This window comes from Microcebus murinus, chromosome 19 (genome assembly GCF_040939455.1).
Source record: "Microcebus murinus isolate Inina chromosome 19, M.murinus_Inina_mat1.0, whole genome shotgun sequence".
Taxonomy (NCBI): Eukaryota; Metazoa; Chordata; class Mammalia; order Primates; family Cheirogaleidae; genus Microcebus; species Microcebus murinus.
This window is the reverse complement of record NC_134122.1, coordinates 12,171,768-12,196,309: the sequence shown is the minus strand read 5'-3', so window position 1 is coordinate 12,196,309 and position 24,542 is coordinate 12,171,768. Positions and strand designations below refer to the sequence as shown.

The 24,542-nt window shown below is 48.4% G+C and overlaps 2 protein-coding genes across 6 annotated transcripts in view; one reads left to right on the top strand and one right to left on the bottom strand.

Annotated features, from left to right (window-relative positions):
* Nucleotides 1–1,184: 1,184 nt before the first annotated feature.
* KNOP1 (lysine rich nucleolar protein 1) lies at nt 1,185–13,280 on the bottom strand. Of its 2 annotated transcripts, none has more exons than XM_012736065.3 (5): nt 13,130–13,280; nt 8,910–9,835; nt 5,203–5,271; nt 4,674–4,751; nt 1,185–1,520 (listed from the first exon to the last, which is right to left on the bottom strand). In XM_012736065.3, the coding sequence occupies exons 1-5, from the start codon at nt 13,278–13,280 to the stop codon at nt 1,209–1,211; spliced, it is 1,536 nt and encodes a 511-aa protein (XP_012591519.2). In that variant the 3' UTR covers nt 1,185–1,208. The 2 variants fall into 2 exon arrangements, with proteins under 2 accessions (XP_012591519.2, XP_075851247.1); XM_075995132.1 differs by lacking the exon at nt 13,130–13,280 and adding an exon at nt 12,998–13,126.
* IQCK (IQ motif containing K) overlaps nt 13,279–24,542 on the top strand; it is a 107,283-nt gene continuing 96,019 nt past the window's right edge. For all 4 annotated transcript variants that reach the window (XR_012913483.1, XM_075995134.1, XM_075995135.1 and 1 more), the window contains exons 1-4: nt 13,279–13,465; nt 20,010–20,074; nt 22,338–22,467; nt 23,233–23,330. Coding sequence is in view for 3 of the 4 variants with exons in the window: in XM_075995134.1 (XP_075851249.1) it covers nt 13,279–13,465; nt 20,010–20,074; nt 22,338–22,467; nt 23,233–23,330 (480 nt within the window). In the remaining variant the exon portion in view is untranslated. The remainder of the gene's footprint in view (nt 13,466–20,009; nt 20,075–22,337; nt 22,468–23,232; nt 23,331–24,542) is intronic.

The following is a 24,542-nucleotide window of genomic DNA, read 5'->3' as shown; positions in this document are numbered from 1 at the left end:
AGAATCCAGTTACGGCACGAAAAGATCAAATCCAAGCTCAGCACTTAGGATCAATGGAGAACAGCTATAAAAGGCCAAGACTGGTTTAGAGGCACATTTCTCACCAGCAGAGGAAGCTCAGCCACATCCACTTGGTGACAACTCAGACACGTCTTTGCCTGCAGCGACTCCCAGACAAGGGAAAGGAAAATTAGCTTGCTAGTCCCTGTATGTCATTAATTCCACTTCCTGTAAGAGATTTAGACATGTTAAAAAACTTGTTTCCTCCATCCAGAGACATTTTAATCACCAACAACGGCTGGGCATAGTGGCTCACGCCTAATCATAGTACTTTGGGAGGATGAGACAGGAGGATCTCTTGAGGTCAGGAGTTCGAGACCAGCCTGGAACACATAGTGAAACCCTGTCTCAAAAAAAAAAAAATTTTTTTTTTTAAATTAGCCAGGTGTAGTGGCACACACCTGTAGTCCCAGCTACTTAGGAGGCCGAGGCCGAGGTGGGAGAATCATTGAGCCCAGGAGTTTAAGGTTGCAATGAGCTATGATCACTTCACTGCACTCTTGCCTGGGCAGTACATTAGGAGCTTGTCTCAAAAAAAAGAGAAAGAAAAGAAAGAGAGAAAGATGAGAAAGATGAAGAGAGAGAGAGAGAAAGAAAAGGAGAAAGAAAAAAATCCTCAACAAATATTCTGTGTGAAATGAAATTCCCTAGAAGGGACATTCACAGTAATAAGTATTAACTTAGGGTTTGGGGTACAGAAGTACATTCTGCACTTACTGATTGTGCGACCCTGGGCAATGTTATTACTTTATCCCTGAATCTCAGCGGCCTCATCTATAAGATGGGGATAATAATAGCACCCATTTCATTAATTCTTAAGATTAAATACATTAATGCAAGGAAAATACTTTAGTATGTGCCTGGCACATGCTAAACACTCAACAAATGTTAGCTATTATTCTTTATACACCCTGATATCTCAAAGAAGGATGGAATGTTTAACACAGAAAATAAGAGGATTCAGCCACTCACATGTTCTCCCGGCTCCTGAATCATGAGCGCCCCCACCCAGTTCATCCAAGCCCACCGAGACAATCGTCCTTAATCTTCATAGGTGTCCAATTCGAGACAACTATCAGATGGCCCTCATCAGTATAACTAAAGAATAAAAGCAATTTTGGCTCTTTTGGGGAACAAAACACTAGAGTTTAATTTTCCAACTTGATGGACTTGGAAGCGTTTCTGTCAATATAAAAGATATTGTTTGGGGCGGTGGAGAAGCCGAGGCCAGCTCCCCGGTTGTACTTCCAGCTCATGGCCCGGTCATAGTCCCGCTGCAGGTTCTGCTGCAGGGTGTCCGCTGCCTTCTTGTTGAGGGCCATGTTGGGCCTTCCGGCCATCCTAGGGGGGCGGCTGAACGAAGGGGACAGATTTTTAAAGCCACCCATAAGTTTGAGAAATTTTAGTTTCTGTTCCTCATTTTCAAAACCTGCAGTATCCCACTGGCCAAACTGGGTTCCCTGTGGTAAGAGAAGAAAGGTGGTTACTTTCTTTGATTCCAACACCCTTTCCTTCTCCTAGACCCCAGCCTCCCCAGGGAGGACTCAGCTAGTTAAACGCTTGCCGTCTCCCAGGCACGGTGCTAATAAGCTCACAGTGGCTAATTTTATTAATCCTAGCAAGAGCCCCATGAGGAATACTGTTGTTATTCCCATTTTACAGATGAGGAAATGTAGCGTGGCAGCTTAACCAGGGACACAGCCTAACAAGTAATCCCAGTGGAATTCCAACTTGGGTCTAGCTACGCCAGAGGCCACCTGTGCGTGCAAGGCTGCCTTTCTCAACCCTAACTCATGGCAACAGCACAGGGCACCTCACCTCGCCCACCACACACCTCACCTCGCCCACAGCACTGCACACCTCACCTCACTCACCACACACCTCACCTCGCCCACCACACACCTCACCTCACCCACAGCACCGCACACCTCACCTCACCCACAGCACCGCACACCTCACCTCACCCACAGCACCGCACACCTCACCTCACCCACAGCACCGCACACCTCACCTCACCCACAGCACCGCACACCTCACCTCGCCCACCACACACCTCACCTTGCCCACCACACACCTCACCTCACCCACAGCACTGCACACCTCACCTCGCCCACCACACACCTCACCTCACCCACAGCACCGCACACCTCACCTCACCCACAGCACCGCACACCTCACCTCACCCACCACACACCTCACCTCACCCACAGCACTGCACACCTCACCTCACCCACCACACTGCACACCTCACCTCACCCACACACACCTGGCCTCACCCACTGCACACCTGGCTTCACCCACCGCACACCTGGCCTCACCCACCACACACCTGGCCTCACCCACCACACACCTGGCCTCGCCCACCACACACCTGGCCTTACCCACCGCACAGCACACCTCCCACCACAGCAGCTGGCTGTTCATCCACCAGCCTAACATTTCAGTCAGCTGGAGGGGTGGAAGAGGGCAGGTGGGAACCTCCAGAGCGTTTCTCCTCTCAGAAGCACTGCACTTTATAGCAGGAAGAGTGAAGGCCCACAGAGGTGAAAGGTCACACAGCCAAGTCAGAGGCTAAGCCAGGCCCAGGAACTCAGGCCAGTTCCAGCCAGAGCCCTCCACCATCCACGAATCCCCCATGTGCAAAAAGATGCAAGAGAGCCCCTCAAGCCCCTTCCTTCCCACATCTGTGGAGAGGCAAGAAACTAGCTCCCCAAGACAACATGACTTTGAAGTTATGCAGACCAAGGGGAACCCCACCTGGGTGACCCTGGTCAAGTCCCTTCACTGCCCTCTCTGAGCCTCAATGTCATCTCTAAGATGGGGGTGTGACACCCCCCTCACAGGGCTTCAGTGAGGCTGAAGTCAGATTTTATACCAAAACCCCAGAGCACAATGCTTGGCACATTTTAAGTCTTCAATAACTGGTCATTCTTCTCACCTGACACCAACCAGACTGCTGACCCCATGCTGCCTAGGAACTTTCTGCTCGCAAGCCACATGCTAGCCTAGGACTTATTTCTAGGTCGGCTTTGGAAGAACAATAAGGACCAGTTGTTGCTACAGCTGCCCTGAACGAACTGGTGACACATTCTCCCAGCTTCATGGTGGCCCAGATGCAGGAATAACTACAGCTTTCCCCGACCCGACCTGCAATTTCCAGAGCGAGAGGCCCCCTGTGACGGCCTTACTCTGGGTCTGAGGAGGGCCGCTGCCCACCAGAGGGGCCCACAGCCGGCCTGGAGGCCCCACCACATGCCCCAGTGGTCAAGTGGCCTCAGGTCCTGTGCCCCAGGATCACTCTACTGCCACTGTCTTGCCACCAGGTCCTTTTAGGGAGAACCCCTGGGGACACTGGCTCCCAGTCACACCACCCTGCTTCCTGCCCTCCTTGCTCATCAGGGTGGCCATCGGCTCTGCTCTGCTCAACAGAATGTTGAGGAAGGAGACGTCAGAGGCAAGACGCATGACAAACCCCCACTCCATACCCCACTGGTCCAGGTGGAAGTCCCACTTTACGGGCGTGGAAATAAGTCCCACTGGCTGTGCCTCTGAAGTAAGTCAGGAGGCCGTTTCCTCTCCACACTCTCTGCCGCTTTCCTAAGGCCGCGGCCGCAGGCTGGGCCTTCTAGCTGGGCTCCCCACCTGCCCCGCCTTAATGCCCTCCAGCGGCTCCCAGTGCTTTGTACCCAGGGCACACTCCCTGCCACGGCCGCTGAGGCTGGCCGGCGCCGCCTGTGGCCCACGGCCTCGCACCTGTCGTTGGCCTTCCCTGCAGACCGCTCCGAGCCCGTGCCTACCGGGGGCTCACCGCCCTCACTGGAAGCCTCTTTCCCCGTCTTCCCAGGGCTGGTGCCTCCGTATCCTTAAGGTCTCTGGACAGCGTCGCCTTCCCTGAGCCACCTCGCTGCCCTCGCCCCAGCTCGTGTGGCGCCCTGCCCACAGCCCCTCTCTAGCTCACGTTCTGTTTTCTTTCTCCCGAGCACTATCACTGACTGAAATATCTTCCTTTACACCTGTTACTCATCCCCCCGCCGCGCCCGCTGTGGCGCTCAGAGATGGATGCGATGATGGCTCACGTGGGCCTCGCCGCTCCGTGTGGGAGCGCCGTAACGGGACAGAGCTGCTCAGCTGGGTGACCGCGGGACTAGGAGAGGTGCAGCGACCAGCCAAAGCCCCAGCCTGCCAACCTAAGCAGCCTGGTCTTGACGCTTCCCTGTCAAACAGGATCTGGAAACCGGCCCCGAGAGGCCTCCCCCCCCTACCCCCCCCCCCCCGCCTCTGCCTCCTGCCCGTTCCCAGCAGCCTTCTGAGGGCGCCGTCCACCGCTGACAAGAGCTCCCGTGACGTGTCCTCAGCAATCAATCCACGGACGCCCACCCGTCCGGGGCTGGAGACGGAGGTTCAGGCAGCTTATCTGGCCTGGCCAGCTCCCCAGGAGGGAGGCAAACACCGCTTTCAGAAGGAGGGAAATTAGCTCAGGACAAACTCCACTGGGCTGGGGCTGTCTTGGGGGCCTGGAGAGACCGGGTCCCCCCACTCCATGCCTTGTGCTGCAAGGCCAGGGGTCAGGACACCTAGCGCCCCCTCTCACAGGGCCCTAGCGTCCAACTCACCGTCCACTTCCCGGTTTGGAAAGCTTCCGTTTTGCCTGACTCACGATCAATCTCTTCCTGCAAGGCCTTTCGTCTCACCTGAGCAAGGGCAAAAGAACAGGGGAGACAGAGAAAACTCCTTTGAGCTGCAGACCCGGACAGGGATGCGGGCTGGGGGGATGGAAAGGGGCTGGGGTCACGCAGCTTTACTCTGCTACAGCGCCAGGGGTGGCTTTCGTCCAAAGTACCCACTGAGCATCCCAGCGGCTACGGTCCCTTGGCCTACAGTGGGCATGCTCATTTCTCCTCTTTGGCCAGGGTTTCTTGAGAATGAATTTTCCTAGAAACTGAAGCGTATCCACCTTCACCATTAGAACATTTTTTGTTTGTAATGGCCATTTGGAGTAGAAACTTTCCGTGCCAGAGGTGTGGAGCAGAAGCTGGCCAAGTGGCCTTTGGACCCCCTGGCACCTCTGAGCTGAGGATCATGTGGCCTGGCAGGTGGGGAGTGGGCCTCTGGGGGCGGCAAGAGGAGGGGATGTGGCCGTACCTGGTCGATGTGCGCCTCATCCATGTTGCCCTTCTTCTCCAGCACCACCTCCAGGTCCGCGTCCTGCTCCTGCAGGAGGCCAGGGGCGGGTAAGGCCCAGCTCGCAATGAATGGCCTCTGCCCCAGCAGCCGGCCAGGATCAGATCACAAGTCCAGAAAAGACCCCAGACCACAGTGTCAATCACCCCAACCCGTGCCACCCAGGCAACATCTCAGTCAACAAAGCCCTTCTCGTCCCCTCTTTTCCACGATTCTCCCCCAAACAGTGGCACGAACCTATTTCACAGATGAAGAAACTGAAGCTCAGAGAGGTAAAGTGACTACAACAAGGTCACCCCACAGCTCACAGACAAGCTGATTCTAACAAGGTCTCCTGACTCAGGGCTTGGTGTGCAGTGTTTCCTCCTATACGTGTCACCTAACCTCCTATGGTGACACCAAACCAGTTCAAGGATAGCGGCCAGTGGCCTGCTGACAGCCCTGTCCTCCACACTGCCACCCCTGACTCCTGGTCACCACCTTCTCTCCTGCCTGGACAACCAGGACAGTCCCTAACTCTGCTTCCCCACCCCCAACCCCAGTCCATTCCACACTATAGCCCGGATGACTTGAAACCTCAACTGGCTCATGTTACCTCTTCCCCCAAACCCACCTGGGACTCCCATCTTGCAACCATGAAAATCCAGGCTCCTGCAGCCTCTGCTACTCCCTACTGCTTAGCCCCTGTCCCCTCAATGCTACCACTGCCCTCAGCTCCCTTCATCTCCCTCCACCTGGGCCCCAGCACCTGCTGCTCCCTCTGCAGGGATGGCCAGGGCCCAGGTCTCGCCTCCTGTGTCGTGCCCTCACCGGGCCACCCCCAACACGCTGACACAGGCCATGCTCTCTCACTGGCCTTAGCACCCAAGACACCCTAACAGCGAGACCTCAGGCCACTTTCCCTTGGTCCCTCAGTAAGGACAACTGCTGACATTTCATGCGCCCTACTTTAAGTGAGCTCTGCCTGGCACCCAGTGTCCCGTGCGATGGTCCCTGGAGCACGTGTCGGCCGCCCGACTCGGCAGCTGCTCTGCGGCGTAGAGTCCCCATCACAGGAGATGGCAGCAGAGGGAACCGCCTTTCATGGGGCTCCTGGGAGAAGGAGTCTGGATTCTTACAGGGGCGGGGGCTGGTGAAACAAAGTACTAGGGCAAAGCCGGAGAAATCCAGCACCAGAACTAACTCCTGTAGGCCCCCGACATGGAGGCCACCCCTGCCTCTCCAGCCCCGCCAGCTAGGCTGAGTGCAGGCCACGCACACCCTCCCGACGGCCCAGCTCCAGCGGGCTCCCCCCTCAGGAAGTGCTCAAGACGAACCAGCCATCATTTTTGCTACGGGAGCGCGGGGCAGAGGCTGGTCCACATCACCCGGGAGGTTGGTGCAGAGTTGGCAAGAGAATCTGGGCTTGTTTTTAGCAGAACACAGTCATTTCTTGGGCTCTATGATACTGGCTTCTAGGAGACGCTACACAGGTGGTTTCTAAGAAGGGATAAACCCCAAGTTCGGAAGCCAGACTGTCCAGGTTAGAATCCCAGCTCCCTCTCTTAACAGCTGGGGGACCTTAGAGAAAGTATTTAACTCTCTCAAGCCTCAGTTTCCTCGTCTGTTAGGACACCCACAGCAGCTACCTCACCAAACTGGTAGTAGGATGAGACGGGTGAGCACACGGAGAGCACTTAGCACAGTGACAGGCATACAGTAAGTGCTCAAAAAATGTTAGCCGCCAGCCACACTGAAGGGTCAGACACCTGCTTAGAAGAGGACACACACCATGAGACAGGACACACCCCATCTCATACCCCCCCCCCAAACATCCACACTCACGCCAAGGACAGGAATGGCGGCCGGGCCCCGGTGGTGGCACAGCTGGGCAAGGCTGCAGGCGCGGGGAGCCCCCAGCCCGCCGGCCTCCAGCCTCCCCTCCCACACACTGCAGGAAGCCTGGCACGACCGGGTGTCCCCAGGCCACCTCCCACTCCTGTTAACCGGACCCATGTTTTCCTCTCAGAGACGACCTCCCCCGTCGCAGACAGTGTGGTTTAGGTGGGACTGACACCCTCAGCCCCTCACTCCTGATTTCAGGCGAGGGCTTCTGGCCAGGGTGTCCCCGCCGAGCCTGTGAGAGTGGCTGAACTACTAGGACTAAAGCCTGGAGCTGCGGGGTGACCATGCCACTGTGGGGAGGGAGAGGGAGGGGAGATGGGGGCCTAAAACCAAGAGAAAAACACAAAACCCAGAGCTGAGGAAATCTCACACGGGCATCTCCTGCTACTCAAATCTATTTAATTCACACATTGTGCATACTGAGCTCAAACAGTAAGCTCGGATAGCTACGGGAACCATGTTCTCTCAAATTGCAGGCAGTCCTGGGGTTACAGAGGACCCGACTTATGGCATTCTGTACTTGCGAAAGGTTCCCAAGCTCCCCGTAAGAATAATTTATAATTAAATAATTAAATTAATAATTCGAGGACCAGTTTCTTCCACACACGTAGACAAAGCCACGTGGCGTAAGCAGTCCCTGGCGCAGCGTCTTTGTGCTGGCGGCTAGTCTCATAGGTACGGAGAAGCAGCTGGTGGAAACACAAGAACGTCAAGAATCAGATCCAGGGCCAAGAAAGTTGACGACGAAAGAATGAGCTGAAGCCTTTCGTCTCACCGAAGCAGGATCTGCTAAGCTTGAGGAGCGAGAACCTAACACTGAGCGGCTTACAAAAGGCTTCCGGGGCAGTGAGAGAGAACATCAGCTGCTGCAAGGCCACCGATGATGGAAAACAAAAGAAACGGGCTGTGCAAACCACCCTAGACACCTTTCTCAAGAAACTGACTTCGGTGGTGCCCTCTCCTCCAGCAACAGAATCCAGTCCTGCTTCCCAGCACCCACTCCGTCCTCTCCAGCACCGTCTTGGTCATCTTCCCATTAATGTCAGCTGCCTTCTTGCCTCAAAAATGCCCCTTCCAGTAACCAAGACACTCATGCAACATTAGGTCAATGTTACCATTAATATTTTTTTTAATTTCTCCTATCTCCTGTCTAAACTTTTTATATGAGTTTTTGTGTTCTGTTTGCTTGAATTAAAAAAAAAAGAGCACAGTAGTTTCTGTAACTTATTATTATAGTACTGGGGTATTATTATTACAGTATTATAGTACATTATTACGAGTCATTATAGTATTGTTTGTTATTGTTATTATTACCATATATGTGCTGTTCATGAGGGATCCAAGTTACATACAAATCCAACCTAAAGACGTTCTCAGGAATGTATCTCATCCATAACCTGAGGACTGCCTATATTTGGTTCCTGAGCTTTGGACAGCAAGTGGCAAGAGTTTAGAAAGCAAAAGGTTTGAATTTGATCTCCCATTGATTCAGATCCTAACTGAAGACAGCGAAAACCTGGGTAGAGTTTTGATAGCAAGGGACACCTGTATTATTGATGATACTGCATAAGCCCCTGGATCCAGCCATACCTGAAGGTAGCTACCCATAACCTTTCCAATTACATGTGTTGACAAACCCCCTTTTCTGGCTGAAGTCAATTTAATCAGAGTTCTGGCAGCTAAAAGCACAAGGGCACATGCATGTACGTACACACACACACACTCCTTCCTAACTCCCACCCTCATTCTCCCAAGGCACAGTCTGTTTCTGAGGGAAAGCCTACCTCCTTCCAAGGGTCTTCTGCTAACTCAGTGCTGTCTTTCCTCTTCTTCTTCTTCTTCCTTTTCAGAGCCAGCTCCTCAACGCCTGGGTGCTCTACCTTCTTCTTAGACTTCATTTTCTTCTTTGCTGGGGACTTGGGGCCATCTCCTATGGGGATGTATTCTGGAACCTCAACTTTAACTGGCTTCTTTTTACTTCCTTTCCTAGGGCTGCTCTCCATAGACCTGGAGAGCTTGGAGTAGGCGAGGAGGGTGTCTCCCTCCTGGTGGATCTTTTTCTTCTTCTTCCCTTTCCTGCTACGTTCCCTGGGGCTCCCCTGCTTCCGTTTCTGCCCTGAGGCAGCCTGCTCCTCACTCTCCTGCCCCACTGAGCAAGTGTACCCAGTGTCCCCAGCCTCATAGAACCAAGGGTCCCGGACTGAAAAGCCTGTGGGGTCCTGAGCCTTTTTCTCTTTCTTGTGCTTTTTGAGCTTCTTGCCAGCCCTGATCACCTCCTCACTCTGTGTGGGGTCTAGGGAGGTCTTCAGCCTCGAGCTATGGGACACAGCCGGAGGTAACAAGGACTTCCTCTTCTTTTTCTTCTCCCCACTGAGGAACTCCAAGTGGCCATGGGACTGCTTCCTGGGGCTGGGTGACTTCTCTACCCGCCTGGTGTGCAACACGGTCTCAGGTTCTAGTTGCTCCTCGAAAAGCCTGCTGTGGCCCTTCTTTTTCTTCTTTTTCTTCACTAGAGGCATGTCAAGTGCCCGCCCTTGGAGCACATTCTTAGAGGGGGATGTGGCTCTTGCAGGAGAAGCATCAGCAAAATAATTATCATTGTTTAAAATTGAGTATTGAGTCTCTGGTTCTTTAACCACCTTCTTCTTCTTCTTTTTCTTCTCTGGGAGCCCAAGGCCCAGGTCTACTTTTTGGGTCTTGGTGATCATTCCTGAAAAAAGCAAATGGTACAAGTTATCCCCATACCGAGTGACCCTGTATCCAAGTCTACTAAGCATGGCCAAGAGCCACGTCCATAACCTGGGGACGGTCTTTTGAGTGGACAGTCTAAAATGTGAGATAAGGAAAATGAACATGACTCCTTCAGACCAAAAAGAAATGACAGAAGTAGCACGAAGTTTAAATTCAGACAGCCCCAGGTTCAAATCCAAATTGCTCTCTCACCTTACGTCAATCAGCTAGACTCCCTGAGCCTCAATTTCTGGATGTGGAAAACAAAGGAATATAACACCTCCTTCTCCAAAGGGGTGTTGGAAAGAATAAATGAAATAATTCATGCAAAGTGCTTAGTACATTGTTAATTCCTTTTTCTAATCCTATTCCTCAAAACTCTAAGCCTAATGATTCACTCAACAGATAATTTACCGACTGCCTGTGATGAACCAACCACTGAGGACACAACAGCTAACAAGCCAGACAGACCAGTCACTGCCCTCAGGGCCTTCCATTTTACGGGAAGAAGCAAACAGAAATGCTAAGAGATCAGCCATTTTTGCTGGTCCCCACTAGAGGCAAAAAGAGTGGCACAATTAATCCCTTATCCTGGGCCACCTAAATAGCTCTCCTGCTTTTATGAGTCTCTCCACTTGCACCCTGGGTGACTTCCTCTCCTAACTGCCTTCCCACATGACTGGTAATAAGAGCAGCAATAAGGTACATGATAGGAGGAGCCCTGCTAAGCCTCAAGACCTAGGTTCAAATGGTGACTCTGACACACTCTTGCCACATAGCCTTGGCTTCTGCACACTTCAGTTTCCCTATCCATGAGAGAGAGACTGAACCAGAAGTTGCTCAGGCTGGGGACCACATCCAGCCTGCAAGCCTGATTCATTGTTTTTAAAATTTCCAACTGATTGCCAACATTTCATGATGATACACAGCAACCTGTGACACCCAGCTGTTCTTGGACAAATGTTACAGAGGCACCTGTGAGAAGAGGCTGGGGTCCCCCATATACTTCAGCTTCTAGCTGGGCCACTTCTACTCCAGTCACAGCACAGTTCCTGCTGCTCCCTGGGTTAGATGACATGGAAACCTTCAGGGAACCTAGAAACAAAATATCCCCTCACAGGAGGTTAGAGTTATGGGAGCTAAAAGTCAGGAGCTTCTCCCCCCTACAGCCCTCCTCATCCTCAGAGCCCAGCAGGTCCACATGGGACCTGGCTCACTCTTTGCAGCTTCAAAGAGCCAGGCTAGGCCTGAGCTATAGCTCAAGTTAATTGATGACCCACTTCAGGAACACCTGGAGAATCAAGGGAATAACTATACTCAATTTTTCATTACTGTCTGTCCTGCTTCCTGATGTATTCCCAGAGCCTAGCTCAGTGCTTGGCACATAGCAGGTGCTCAGTAAAAACTCAACTGATAACTGAATGAATGCTAACAATGCAGAGACAAGATAAACCCATCAAGATGCAAGTAGGCCAGCATGGTGGCTCACACCTGTAATCCCAGCTACTCGGGAGGCTGAGGTGGGAGGATCACATGATCCCAGGAGTTAGAGATTTTGAGATCAGCCTGGGCAACATGGCAAGACCCTCGTTTCTAAGAAAATGAAAAAATTAGCCGAGCTGTCGGGACAGAACCTGTGGGACAGATCTGTGAGGGTAGGCAGCCGGGACTGGCCAAGTGGTGGCACTCGCCTGGAGTCTCAACTACTCAGGAGGATCACTTGAGCCCAGGAGTTCAAGGCTGCAGTGAGATATGATCATGACACTGAACTTCTGCCTGGTGACAGAGCAAGACTCCATCTCTTAAAAAAAAAGAAGTGGCAGCAGCAGCAGCAACAGGTTAGGTATAGGAGGGAACGAGGTATAACAGTGATGACACAGGCGATAAAACCAAGGAGAGCGGTAAGGTCAGGGTGATGGAGCGCATGAAACCAGCCCTAGCCGTTGTCAGGAAAGTTTCTAAAGAAGAGGTTTCCAACTTGGGCAACTGCAGAGTGGTGGTGTTAATCCCTGAGACAAAGGTAGTGATGGTGGGTAGTTAAGGGGCTGGAGGAGACAGGCTGGTTTGGACAGGTGCTTTGGGATATCCAAATGGAGATGTTCACTGGACCGGTGGATACCCAGGTCTGAGTCTCAGTGGTGACCATGCTGACACAGGGGACATAAACTTAGCAATACATGGGTGGTAATTATGCCTTAAAGAGAACAAGCCTGAGACAAGACCTCAAGAAACACAACTGTGCCCCTGGTTTTGCCATTCTGAGGTTTCAGTTACCCATGGTCAACCACAATCCAAAAACAGGTGAGTACAGTACAGTAAGATATTTTGAGAGAGAGAAAGAGAGCATGAGCACATTCGCATAACTTTTATTACAGTGTGATAATTTTTTTTATTATTGTTAATCTCTTACTGCATCTAATTTATAAGTTAAACTTTATCATAGATAATACACATAAGAAAAAACATAGTATATATGGGGTCCAGTACTATCCATGGTTCCAGGCATCTACTGGTGGTCTAGTCCCCAGCCCCAAGGATAAGAGGGGGACTGCTGTACTGACATTTAAATAAACAGGCAGAGGAAGAAGGGCTTGCAAAGGTGGGAGAAGGTGCAAACCTGGAGAGGGCGGTGGAGTCAAGGAGGCCAAGAAGGCTTCAAAATAGGGGAGTGGCCAGACAATCTGGTTAAGAACAAAGAAGCAACAAGGTGAGGTGGTAGGTCAACTTAAATTAATCCCCTTCTCTCCCTATCTCTGCCACTCAGAACCCTGGATCCTCCTCTTCAGCCCTGCGACACGCTTTCTCCAAACGCGCCCTGAAATAACCGCACTAGCCTTGTGAGGGTCGGCGTGAAGATCCCACCTCATAGGCTTCGGAGACTTTAATTCCCTAGCCTTAAGTCCCAAAGTCAGTATGTGACAAACCTGGGATTCGAACCCAGCCCACATGACTCCAAAGCCTGTGCAGCAACACCCCCGCATAATTCACTAGCAGGACGCAAAAGAGCCAGGAAGTGAGATCGCTCTGTCCAACGCTCTGCTGCGCCAAAGCTTCTGCATAAACACACACGAGGGATTACGTGGGGTCTCGGGCCAGGAGAACTTCCCGGAGGAGGCGGCCTCAGACCAGAGCGGTTGCATACCGACGATTTGAGGGGCGTGTTGGGGGGTGCAGGTGGCCGCTTTCCCCCTCTTCGCCGCCGCGCAAATCCCCAGGCCCAATCTCCAGACCCCGGGCCGCGCCGCCCCGCCTGTATCGGGCCCCCGGCACTCACCCGCAGGCCAAACCTCCCCGCCTCCACGTGAGAGCACACTCCGCCGTGACCCGGAAGTCAACTTCCAGTCGCTGGCCCGCCCCCTCAGGTTACGGCTTCTTCCGGGTCGCGGCCATACTGCGAATACAGTTGCCTTGGAAACCGCGGCCATGGCGGCGCCGCCGCCGCCGCTGGGCTCTAGCTGTACAGCCCAGCGCGAGGAGCCAAGCGGCTCCGCAAACTCGTTCGCCCCGAGGTCACTGCCCACCGCGTCCTCCGGGTCTCCAGAGCTGCCTGTCTTGCCGGGGCAGGCCGCCGAGTCGCCGGGCAAGAGCCTGTGGGAGCAGATCTGCGAGGGTAGGATGCCGGCACTGGCCGAGAGGGGCGGGACGCGGGCGGGGGCCGCGTTCTCCGCGCGCCCACTGTGCGCCAGGCTGCTGACGTGCCAGGCCGCTGGGCACCCGGCCTCCGCGTTCTACGCACGGGGAAACTGAGGTTCAGCGCGGCCTCCAGCCTCCGTCCCTAGTCAGGTCAAAGGCAAGGGGGTGGCAAGGGAAAGCAGAGTAAAGAGAGCCTTGCGGCGTGGACCAGAGGTTCTGAAACCTCGTTTAGTGAACACGAAAGAGTCGCTGAGGCGGAGATGGGCACCTTGTTTAAAACGCGGGTTCCCAGGCCTGGCTCACAGAGGTTCAGTGGGATCCAAGGAGTCTACACTTTTAAAAAGTCACCCCAGGTGACTCTAATGCAGGTAGTTGGTGGCGCACGCGTTGAGTAACCGTGGGGAGAACCAATAGGTTTTAATCCCTTCTTGCTTCGTACTTTCCTTAACACCCCCAAACGGAGTTTAGCCCCCGTTGCTTTGTGGCCCTACGCATACCTTGGTCGCGAAACCCGACAGTGCTCTTCCCCTCCGTTGGTCAAGTTACTTAATTTATTACTCTCTCTGTAAAGGGGGAATAATAATGGCACCTGTTTCATGGTGTTAGGTGGATGGAACCAGAAAGTGCTTAGCAAGCTGCCTGATTTACAGCAAGAGCTGAATAAGTCTTAGTTCTTAATGAATAATGTTGGGTGGTTGGATTTTTTTTTTTCTTTTTGTCTTCCACTAGACTGTAAACTTCTCAAGGTCAATGCCTCAGATTTTTCATTCTTGTGGCCACCATCACTACCTCAGCTATTTGAAACAGCCCTGTCCAATAGAACTTTCGGTGATCTGTGCCATCGAATATGGTAACCACTAACCACGTGTGGTTATTGAGTGTTTAGAATGTGATTAGTGCAGTTGAGAAACTGAATTTCTTATTTTACTTAATTTTAATAAATTTAAGTAGCGACGTGTGGCTAGTGGCTACTGTATTGGATAATGCAGGTCGGTAAATGTTACTGAATGGAAAAAAGAATGAATGGACCAGTATATGAAAGAGAGAGAGAGAGAGATGAGTTGAAACAAGTGGGGAATACAGAAGAGAAAGAATAGTGGATTCACAGTTGTTAGATACTGTTAAACACCATCTATTCCAGCACCCATCCCGTACTTAAATTCCTTCTCCAGTATCACATTGCACTAGAAAAATCTGTTTTATTTTGAATATTCCTCTTTGTAACTTTTACCCTTTGGTCCTTGCCTTTTTGTGCTATGACACAAGGAGCTATACTACTACTACTAAGAATCTGCTCAAATATTTGAAGGTAGGTATTGTGGCTTTTTCACAGGGTTTTCACTTCTCCAAGCCAAACAGCTTTTCATAATACAATTTACTAGTGGGGTAGTGTTGGGGAAGTTGTTCAACCTCATCCATAAGAACAGGGTAATTGTACCTACCTCACAGGGCTGTTGTGAGGACCAAATAAGATAATGTATGCAAAGATGCTTAGCACAGTGCCTAGCATTTAGAAAGAGGTCAATAAATGTTCATTATTGTTGACAAACATGCTTTGTGTTGTGTTTTACAGTTGGAGTTTAATTTGGCCAAACAGGCCTGCAGGGAGAAAGCAAAGGCAAAGGGTTTTGGTGCTCTCTGAAAAGCAAATGAATTGATACCACTTATAAAATGATCGAGTTACAAAATGAAGTTAATGAGGTCAACATTGATGAATTATACACATGGGCACTCTGATGGTTGTTATAACCTAGATCAATAAACTCAATGCTTAAACATGTAACAGGTGCAGTTTCTATAATATAGCACACATATAATGAGTAAATTCAGTTTCTCACATGAACATGAAAAAATAGGCTTTGTGGTAATCTTATGTTTGAGGTTAAGTATTACATTCTATTAGGCTATCTCCATTTTAAAAGCAAATTGTCATAGAAAACAGACCTGCCAGAAATTCAATCTCAATCGGTAAATATCTAACTAAAATGAGACCTTTAACCTACCTGGCTAGTGTTCTTTTTTACATGTGTGCATGCCTGCTTTTGTGATAACTTTTATGTAAATGTTCCTTTGTTTTCTCCCTCATCTTTTCCAGTAACAACTAAGAGCTTTGTATTCTCAAAAGCACTTGTATTAGTATCAATAAACTTCTTTCCTGCTAAAGCTTCTAAGTGAATTTTATAGTAGCTTGTGACTTATAGTTAACTATGGTTTGAACCAAGACTGAGTCAAGGCATTTGGGGCTTACAGATTTCTATTTTGATACTGCCATAATTACTCTCATCAACATTCTTATTATTGTCTTTGGTTCATCACTTAAGTCAGTCAAACTTTCTCTGGCTTTAGCCCTCAATGCTGCCGTATAATCTGGTCCCTCATCCCACCTGCCAGATACTGACATATACTGAATCAGTTCTTGTACCTCCAGCACAACAACTGAGCAAGCCGGAGAAAAATGACCCCAGATGGCTCTCAGCACTGCTCAGCAAATCAACATCCATCAGTGCCTTCTCCAGTTGCCCACATCTACTAGTCCACATGTTTAACTCCCTCTTCTTCCTCAAATGTTCTCTGGCACCACTGAGTCCAGGAGGCATTCACTAGAAGAGTTAGGCAATCAGGAGTTAGGTAGTCCGTTTGTCAACAAATATATTTGCATCTGTACACATGGACAAGTATTCACCCTGCTACTCACTGCTCAGCTCTTCCTCTGTGTTTTGGTATTGTCCTCTTGAAATCCTAGAATCCTGCTATATTACTCACCTCCTCTCCTATACCTTTACCTTCTCTACTGCCTTTTCCTTCCAAACACCCTCTGGTCTGTCATCTCAGGAACAATCCCTACCTTAACTCCATATCCTCTTCTAGCTGCCATCACTCTATCTTCCTCCTCAGCCCGGCTTCTGTAAGGAGCACACTGCCCTTGTTTACACCACTTTCATTCCCATTCCCTTATCAGCCCAGTGCAGATTCACTTCTCCCTTGTTTCTGTAAAGAAATTATTCTTATACAGTCAGACAACATATATCTACCAGTGCTGGGAACTGTTGTAAATGGTGGGCCAGGCATGCCACCAGGCACTGTTCTAAATACAAACAACTTAGTTTCCCATCTCAATGAGTGTCACCATCATTCATTCAGCTTCCCAGTCCTGAAACTGAGGGTTCATCTTACTTCCCTTTCACTTTCTGATCCCCACGCTCATTAGCCAACACTTGTAGAATCTACCTGCTTAGAGTCACCACCCTGCCTTGACTCTCCACCTCTACCAGTCTTCATGTCTGCTGCCTTAGATCAGGCATGCACCACTCACCTCCGCTTGGGTTGTTGCTATAGCTTCTTATTCTGGGCAGGCCTCTTTCCACACCATATTCCACATTCTATAACAGGAACCCCTCTAAAATTTAATCATATTATGCTATGACCTACAGTGATTTTTATAGTTTTCATGAGAAACTCCTTAGCTTAACCTTTAAGCCCCTTAGTGATCTGATCCCTGTTTATTTTTCTTTGTTCATCACATACCATTGGCCCAGATCATCCTAATAGCAAACATTCATTGACTGCTCTTCATGTGCCAGACACTGCTAAGTACACTACTTTGTAATTTAAGCCTTACAGCAACTTGGGATTTTTGCGTGTTGTACGGATGAGGAAATTGAGATTTAGGTTACGAAACTTGCCCAAAGTAAGTGGCAGAACCAGGTTCAAACTTAGGTCTGTTTGACACTTAAGTCCAAGTCCTTAAGTGAGATACCAGCATGCTTCGAAGTGTGGACTGGGAGTACCTACATCAAAATCTCCTGGGAACTTGTTAAAATGCAGATTCCTTAGCTCTTTCTTCCCTGACCTGATGACTCGGACTCCCTGGGGACAATTCCTTGAGCTCTGAATTTTACACTCCAGGCAAGGTACAAGGCACAGTACCACTGTCCTGTGTACTCTGAGTCACCCAAAACTATTTCTCCAATGCACCATACTGTTCCTCTCTTCCAGGCCTTTGCACAAGTTTTGCCTCTTACTGGAACATGTCTACCTTCTTCTCATCTCTTTATCTCTCAAGATTCAGTCCAAGTGGCCCTTCTTCTGGAAAGCCTTCCATAATTCCTCAGGGCAACTTCAAAGCACTTTGTCTTCGCTGCTCCGAGAGCTGTGGGCATAGCACTTTTACATCTCATAACCCTTGGCTTACTAGTCGCCCCCTCCCCAGAACATAAGCTCCTCTGCCCTATTCATCTGGCTCTCCAGCAACCCTGGACAACCCCCCACCATAGCGTATGCCCACCAAATGTTCAACAGATTCACTTCCAGCTTCTTCACGTTCCTGGTTCATCCCCTCCCAATAGGCTACTGTGGGTAAATGTTGTATTTTAATCAATGTTTCCACTAGGAACACGTTCAGCTGCAAATAACAGCCCAACTCATGATGAATGGCCTAAGAATAAAGACATTAAATTCTCACATCCCAGAAGTGTGGAAGGGAGAGGTTCCAATTTTGGTACAAGGGCTCTGCTCTGCCAAGAAGATTCCAGGCTCCTTCTGCCTGGTCTTTCTGCTCTGGTTCTCTCGCAGAATGTTGCCTTTGTTGTACTAAATGAACAACCACTTTCACTCGTTCTTAGATTAATGTTCATTTAACATGCATATGACATTAATTCCCCTAATCAATTAATCTTATTTGTAAGCTTCACTAATTGAAAGATTGTAAACATTTATAAATTTGACATACCTGATTTTCTTAAGCACTTCTAATGCAGAACACAACACACAAGTTTTTCTAAGCACCCAAGCAACTCTTAGAAATCTAATTAATCAAACTGGTAAATCAAGTTGTTTTAGAGAGTTCAATACTCTTTACAAACATAATCAAATTCTCTTATGCCTTTCAATGTAACAGTACCAGTCTGTAATCAATTATATATTTCAAATTAAAATCACAAGGTGAAACTGATGAATTCTCAAATATGTCAGATTCTCAAATATTATTGAGGCTTTAAGTAACAAAAAACATGAGATTCCCTGGAGCTAATGTATTTTCTCATACTTCTACATAATCATTTCAACTATATATTTTTGTTTGTTTGTTTTTGAGACAGGGTCTTCCTTTGTTGCCAGGGTTGGAGTGCAGTGGCATCACCATAGCTCATTGCAACTTCCAACTCCTGGGCTCAAGTGATCCTCCTGCCTCAGCCTCCCGAGTAGCTGGGGCATAGGCGTGTGCCATCATGGCTGGCTAATTTTTTAATTTTTTGTAGTGACATTGTCTCAGTATGTTGCCCAGGCTTGTCTCAAACTCCTGACCTCAAGCAATGCTCCTGCCTCAGCCTCTCAAACTGCTGGGATTACAGGCATGAGATACCACACCCAGCCAACTGTATAAGTTTTGTGGTCATATAATGAATAAATTTGTATCTTTTCCATCAAATTTAAGTGAACTCCTAAGCAATTTCATTGGAAAAAATATAAATGGCAAATAAATACAAATAAAAGTTAAATATTTTAAATATGTATAAGATTGATTATACTCAAGAGAAACAGGCAGCCTCACTATTAGGAATATATATTATTAGGAACTTTTTGGAGAACAGTTTGGCAATTTGGTCCAAGTTTTTAATTATTCTCTCCTTTGACTGAAAAATTTCACATCTTAAAATTAATCCTATAAAATACCAGCATTTGGATCAATGATATATATATACCTATTATATATTTTATGTATATATACACATAAAGATGCTCATCGCAACATCGTTTGCAATAATGATACATTGCAAACAACCCAAATGCCCACTAAGAGTACACTGGTTAAATCAATGTGGCATATCATATATATGTAGCAGCATTGAAAGAGGTCCAACATTCAACACCCAGAATGGTTTCTGACATGTAATGGGCTCTTAACAAATATGAAGGAATGAATAAAGAGTCAAAAGCAACTTGCTATACTGTTTGTTTTATTCACCTTTTCATTCATTCATTCATTCAGCATGTATTCTTTGAGGATATAATGGTGAGCACAGACAGATCCAGGCACTTCCCTCAAAAACCACACAGTCTGTTAACAAATACAGTCATTAATTTTTACAAATTTCAAATAAGGGAATACTAACATGAGTTATGAAGAAAAAGGACACAGTGCTATAAGATTCTGTGTAGACTGTTGTTGGCATTGGTCCATCTTCCCTTGACCACTCTCCACCACGTCCCCTTCCTCCCTTTATTCCTTGTGGTTGTCATAATATTGGGGCATAATCTGAAGTTGTATCCTCTGGGGAAAAGAGTCTCAGACTCTTAAATAAAGCCTTGATTCCTTCATGTGAGAGACTGAGGATCACCTCTTACCTGTTTTATATAAGGGGGTTCACATTAATTATTAACCTGTAATGGCCAGTTTTTGTTTTTCATTTCTGCATACCACCAACCAAAATAAAATTTAGGAATATTTCATTCAAAGAAAAGGAAATTACATCACAAACTGCAATGAAGTATGGGACTGATGATTTTTTCCCCCTTCTCTTTAGAGTATGAAGCTGAGCAGCCTCCCTTTCCAGAAGTATACAAAGCCAAACAACAAGAGGTGATGACTGTGAGTATTGCCTAGGCTTCAGCCTAAATAAGAGGCCCTAAAATGACAGCAGACTGACCGCCAGGGTTTGGCAGACAGCGTCATGAGTTAGGGAGGTGGGGAAGGGATGACACCGGAGCTACAACCGGAAACTCTAGGCCAATCCTAACTCGAGACTAATGTTGGGACTTAGAGGGCATCACGTGACCTCTTTAAGCTGTAGTTTCTGCACCTATGAAATGGGACAGATAATCCTTGACTAACTCACAGGGCCTCTGTGGGGCTCACATGAGATCTTGGGTGAGAAAGGTCTTTACAATGGATCTAACACCACGTCCATGTTGGGGACAGTTGCGGATAGTGCAGGTTTCGGCACGTGCTGGCGGGGAGGAAGATGAAGAGTGTGCTAAGGAGAGAGGGCCAAGGACAAGGCAGCAGGAAGGGATTCCCTCAGGAAGTCTATCTTGGAGATAAATAGGGACTTAATGGAGTTCAACATTTTTTTAAAAAGTAAGTTTCTGAAAGATGAAGGAACTTGAGCAAGGTCACAGGGATGGAACCAAAACCCATATCTCTAGACTTCTGGTAACTTCCATGACTGCAACTGCCCCTGACATAGGATTTTGGTGTCTGAGACATCTTTCTTGTTCACTGATTGTTCCTTTTCCATAGTGTCCTGTCGTTGCTTTATGGATATAATTCTTTCTCAAATTTCTCTGCAGATACTAATTACAGTTCTGTTCCCTGAATTATTACTACTTCTTCCCAGGGTCAATTGTTCTGTTTATAGATCTTGATCTTTGTCTTTTATGCTATTGATTTTCTTGATCTGAGTAGAGAGCTTTGTTTATTCAAAATTTAACATGGAGGCCTGAGTGCATTTTTCTCTATAGCTGGTATATTAGAGTTCTCCAGAGAGACAGAACCAGTAGGATATATATGTAGAGAGAGGTGAGAGGGCATTTATCCGGGGAATTGGCTCTGCAGTTGTGAAGGCTGAGAAGTCCCATGCTCGGCCATCTACGAGTTGGAGAACCAGGGAAGCTGGTGATATGGCTCAGTCCAAATCCGAAAGCCTCAGAACCAGAGGAAGTGATGATGTAAACTATTAGTGAGATTGTAACCAAAGGCCCGAGATCCTCAGGAGCTGCTGGTATGAGTCCTGGAGTCCAAAAGCCAGGGCACCTGGAGTTCTGAGGTCCAAGGGCAGGAGAAGGAGGGCATCCCAGCTCTTGACAAGAGCAAGAAGTCACCCTTCCTCCAACTTTTTGTTTCTTCCAGGCCCTCAGCTGATTGGATGGTGCCTGTCCACACTGAGGGCAGATCTTCCCCACTCAGTTCAGTGACTCCCATGCCATCTCCTCTGGAACACTCTCAGACACACCCAAAAATAATGCTTTACCAGCTATCTAGGCATCCATTAATCTGGTCAAGTTGACACCGAAAATTAACCATCACAGCTGGTGCAGTTTTCTTCTACTGCTACACATGCGGGGTTGTTTTCTGGATGAGTGTCTTCTATGAACAGAAAAACACTGCCTGGGAGCTCATGAAGAGCAAAGACTGTCCACTGGAAGACTTTCCTTCCTGGTGAGCAGGCAGAGACTCAGTATTTTGGGATTGGGCAGGGGGTCTCTCCAAATCATTTTTTTTTCTTTCAGCCACCAACATGGTACCCTGCATAGTTCTAAGTAGTTCTGCTCCTTCCCAGGGCTGTTTCATTTGTTTACAGAAGAGTTGTTGGAAAGAGGGGGAGCTGGATATATAATAAAATGCTGGTGTGAACAGCTTCATGTATATTGGGGGGGCTGACACAGAGGTGGAGAAGGTGGGCATCAGGCCAGCAGAGCCCAGCCAGATTTCCACTTAACGCCTGCATATCATTCCCATCTCATAACTACCCTGCAATGCCTGTCGACTCTGAGTGTTAGCCCTTTTGAGACTCTGGTGGGAAGATGGACGTCTGTCCTCTGGGGCAGTTTCCTCCAGTGGCTGCCTTCCCTTCTCACTTATCAAAACAGGCTTCATCCCTGTTTCTTTTGGATATGTTTGCAAGTCTCTCATTTACACATAGTCCCCCGATTCTTTTCTCTATTAGGGGTTTATTCCTTGACTGTCATTTGTAGGTGTCTCATGGGGAATTCAGACAAAGATTTTATGTTCAGTGTGCCCCCTTGAACCTCAAGTCTGAGACAGAATTTTATTCCTTTGTAAGGTTATAAGAGAAAATACAATTATTTACACTGTTTATGTGAATTGACTTCCGTCCCCAACCTATCCCCAGGTTTCACCATTGGAGGAAATGCTGTTTCATGGCTTCAATGTAGAGCACTATTTTCCAGTTTCGCATTTCCCTGTGACCTCATATAAACCCTGTTTTGAAGAAAAAGTGGAAACATTCGATCCAAAAACATGTAAGTAAAGAAGTGAGACTTCATCTTTTGTAGTTTGGGGCTTGTAACATTGCAAAACCGCAGGGTGGGGATGGGAGTGGACAGATACACACCTCAGGGAGACCACATAAATAAGTTCTTGTTTTAATTTTTATTTTTAAGAGAAGTGTCCTTTATTCCACTGATTTATCTTTAAGGTTAAAATGTACTAAAGATAATGAGTGACGACAAGCATACCTTGATCCTACATTAAATACAATAAGGGGGGAGAGAGATGGGTAAACAAACGTGAAAAGGAGAAGCAAACATCACGCTGCCTTGCTGTGTGTGTGGAAGCCAGAAGTGGAGGCTGCAGAACTGAGTCCCGCTTCTTTGGGCCCTCCCTGGTGCTAGGCCCTCTCCACCTGGTTTGTTCTGCGCCCTCTGATAGCATGCTTGGGGCCTGGGCCAGCCACTGCCTCCATTGCTGTGGCCACAAGGCCCTGTCCTTATACTTCCCTAGCCATTGTCCTCCTAGCCACACTGGCCTCTTTGCTGTTTCTGCCTTAGGAACCTGGCCTTACATAGGACCCTGCCCACATCCTCGCCAGACTACAGAGGCTCAGAGGGACATTTTAAGTTTCTTTAATAATACAGCCCAACTCAGCAGTCTAGAGCAAAATGTAATGTTTAAGGTCGTGTTATTGAACAGACGGTACCTTTTTCTGGCTCAGAAGTAAACATTTCTCCCAGATCAGCTTGAGCCGTTTGGGATCTGCAGTGGGAAATTTTGTTTGTTTGTTCTAGGTCCCCCCAAAGCATATTTGGAAACTTTCATCTTTCCAGTTCTGCTTCCCGGAATGGCCAGTCTGCTTCACCAGGCAAAGAAAGAAAAATGTTTTGAGGTCAGTTGTTTGGCAGGGTTTCTTTATTTTTAAATTCTCATAATTCATTTTTATAAGAGGGCAGCTCATTATCTCAGTACCATCAAGTCGTTCTCAAAATGATCCCCGTGGGAGGGAAAGCCTGTGTTTTGGGTCACTTACCCAACCCCAGCCACGCCACCTAGCTGTGCTTGTACACGCGCTGCCATCTGTCCGGCCACTGGGGCTCCAGAGAGGTTTTCTGCCTTGCTCAGCCTCCCAGCTTGCTTTTCCTGTGCATTTAGCATCTATCAGGCCTTGGGTCCTCCGCTCCTGTTTATCACACGTGCTCAGGAAAGCTCTCCTCACCCCTTATCTGGCTCTGGATGGACCTTTCCTCTCTGGCCTCTCCCTATCCCACTTCATGCCAACTGTCATGCATGTAACTTGCTTCCAGAGAGGTCTGGCACACAGTAAGTGCTCAGTAAATAGCAGTCATTATCACACTGCAGCCAGTTATCTGTACAAACTGGGTTCTGATCCTGGTGCACCCCTGTGTAGATACCCATACAGACTCCCTCTTTTCTGCAGCTCACAAGATACTTTGGGCGTGTGTGTTCCCTGCACAGTCTTGAATTCTAGAATTTGGATGACCCACCAAAGAGAGTAAAACAACATTTCATATTGGCCAAGCACTTGGTCTGTGCCAGGCACTTTGCTAAGTGCCTTGTCATCTATTACTTCAGTTAATCCTCACAACAGCCCTAGAAGGTTCCTCCTATTATTGTTATTTGCATTCTGCAGATGATAAAACAGAGGGACAGAGGTTTGAAATGTAATCAAGGTTGCATGGCAGAACTCGAATCCAGATTCAATGATTCAAAATTATACTAAAAAGGTTGACAGTAATTACAGTGCAAAGCCCAATCAGTATGACACATCCGGGGTCTATAAAAGCATTCAGAGTTAATGATACTGCCCGAGTAGCTGCTCTTCAGCACGGGGTCCCTGTCTGAGAGGACCTGCGTACTGCTCTGATGGTATTTGTAGATTCCAAGGAGACAAAGTTTTCACGTGTTCTAGCAAATACTCAATTTTTCTTTAGCAGTGCCTTGACATTACACTGCCCCTCCTGCTTCTTATAACCCCACATTATACCTCCCCCTAGATGCCTGCCACTTGATTCACTCAGCATGGCATTCCTCTGACAGTCCTCACCATGACAGTTGTGCCTGGCCTTGAGGCAGAAAGGCA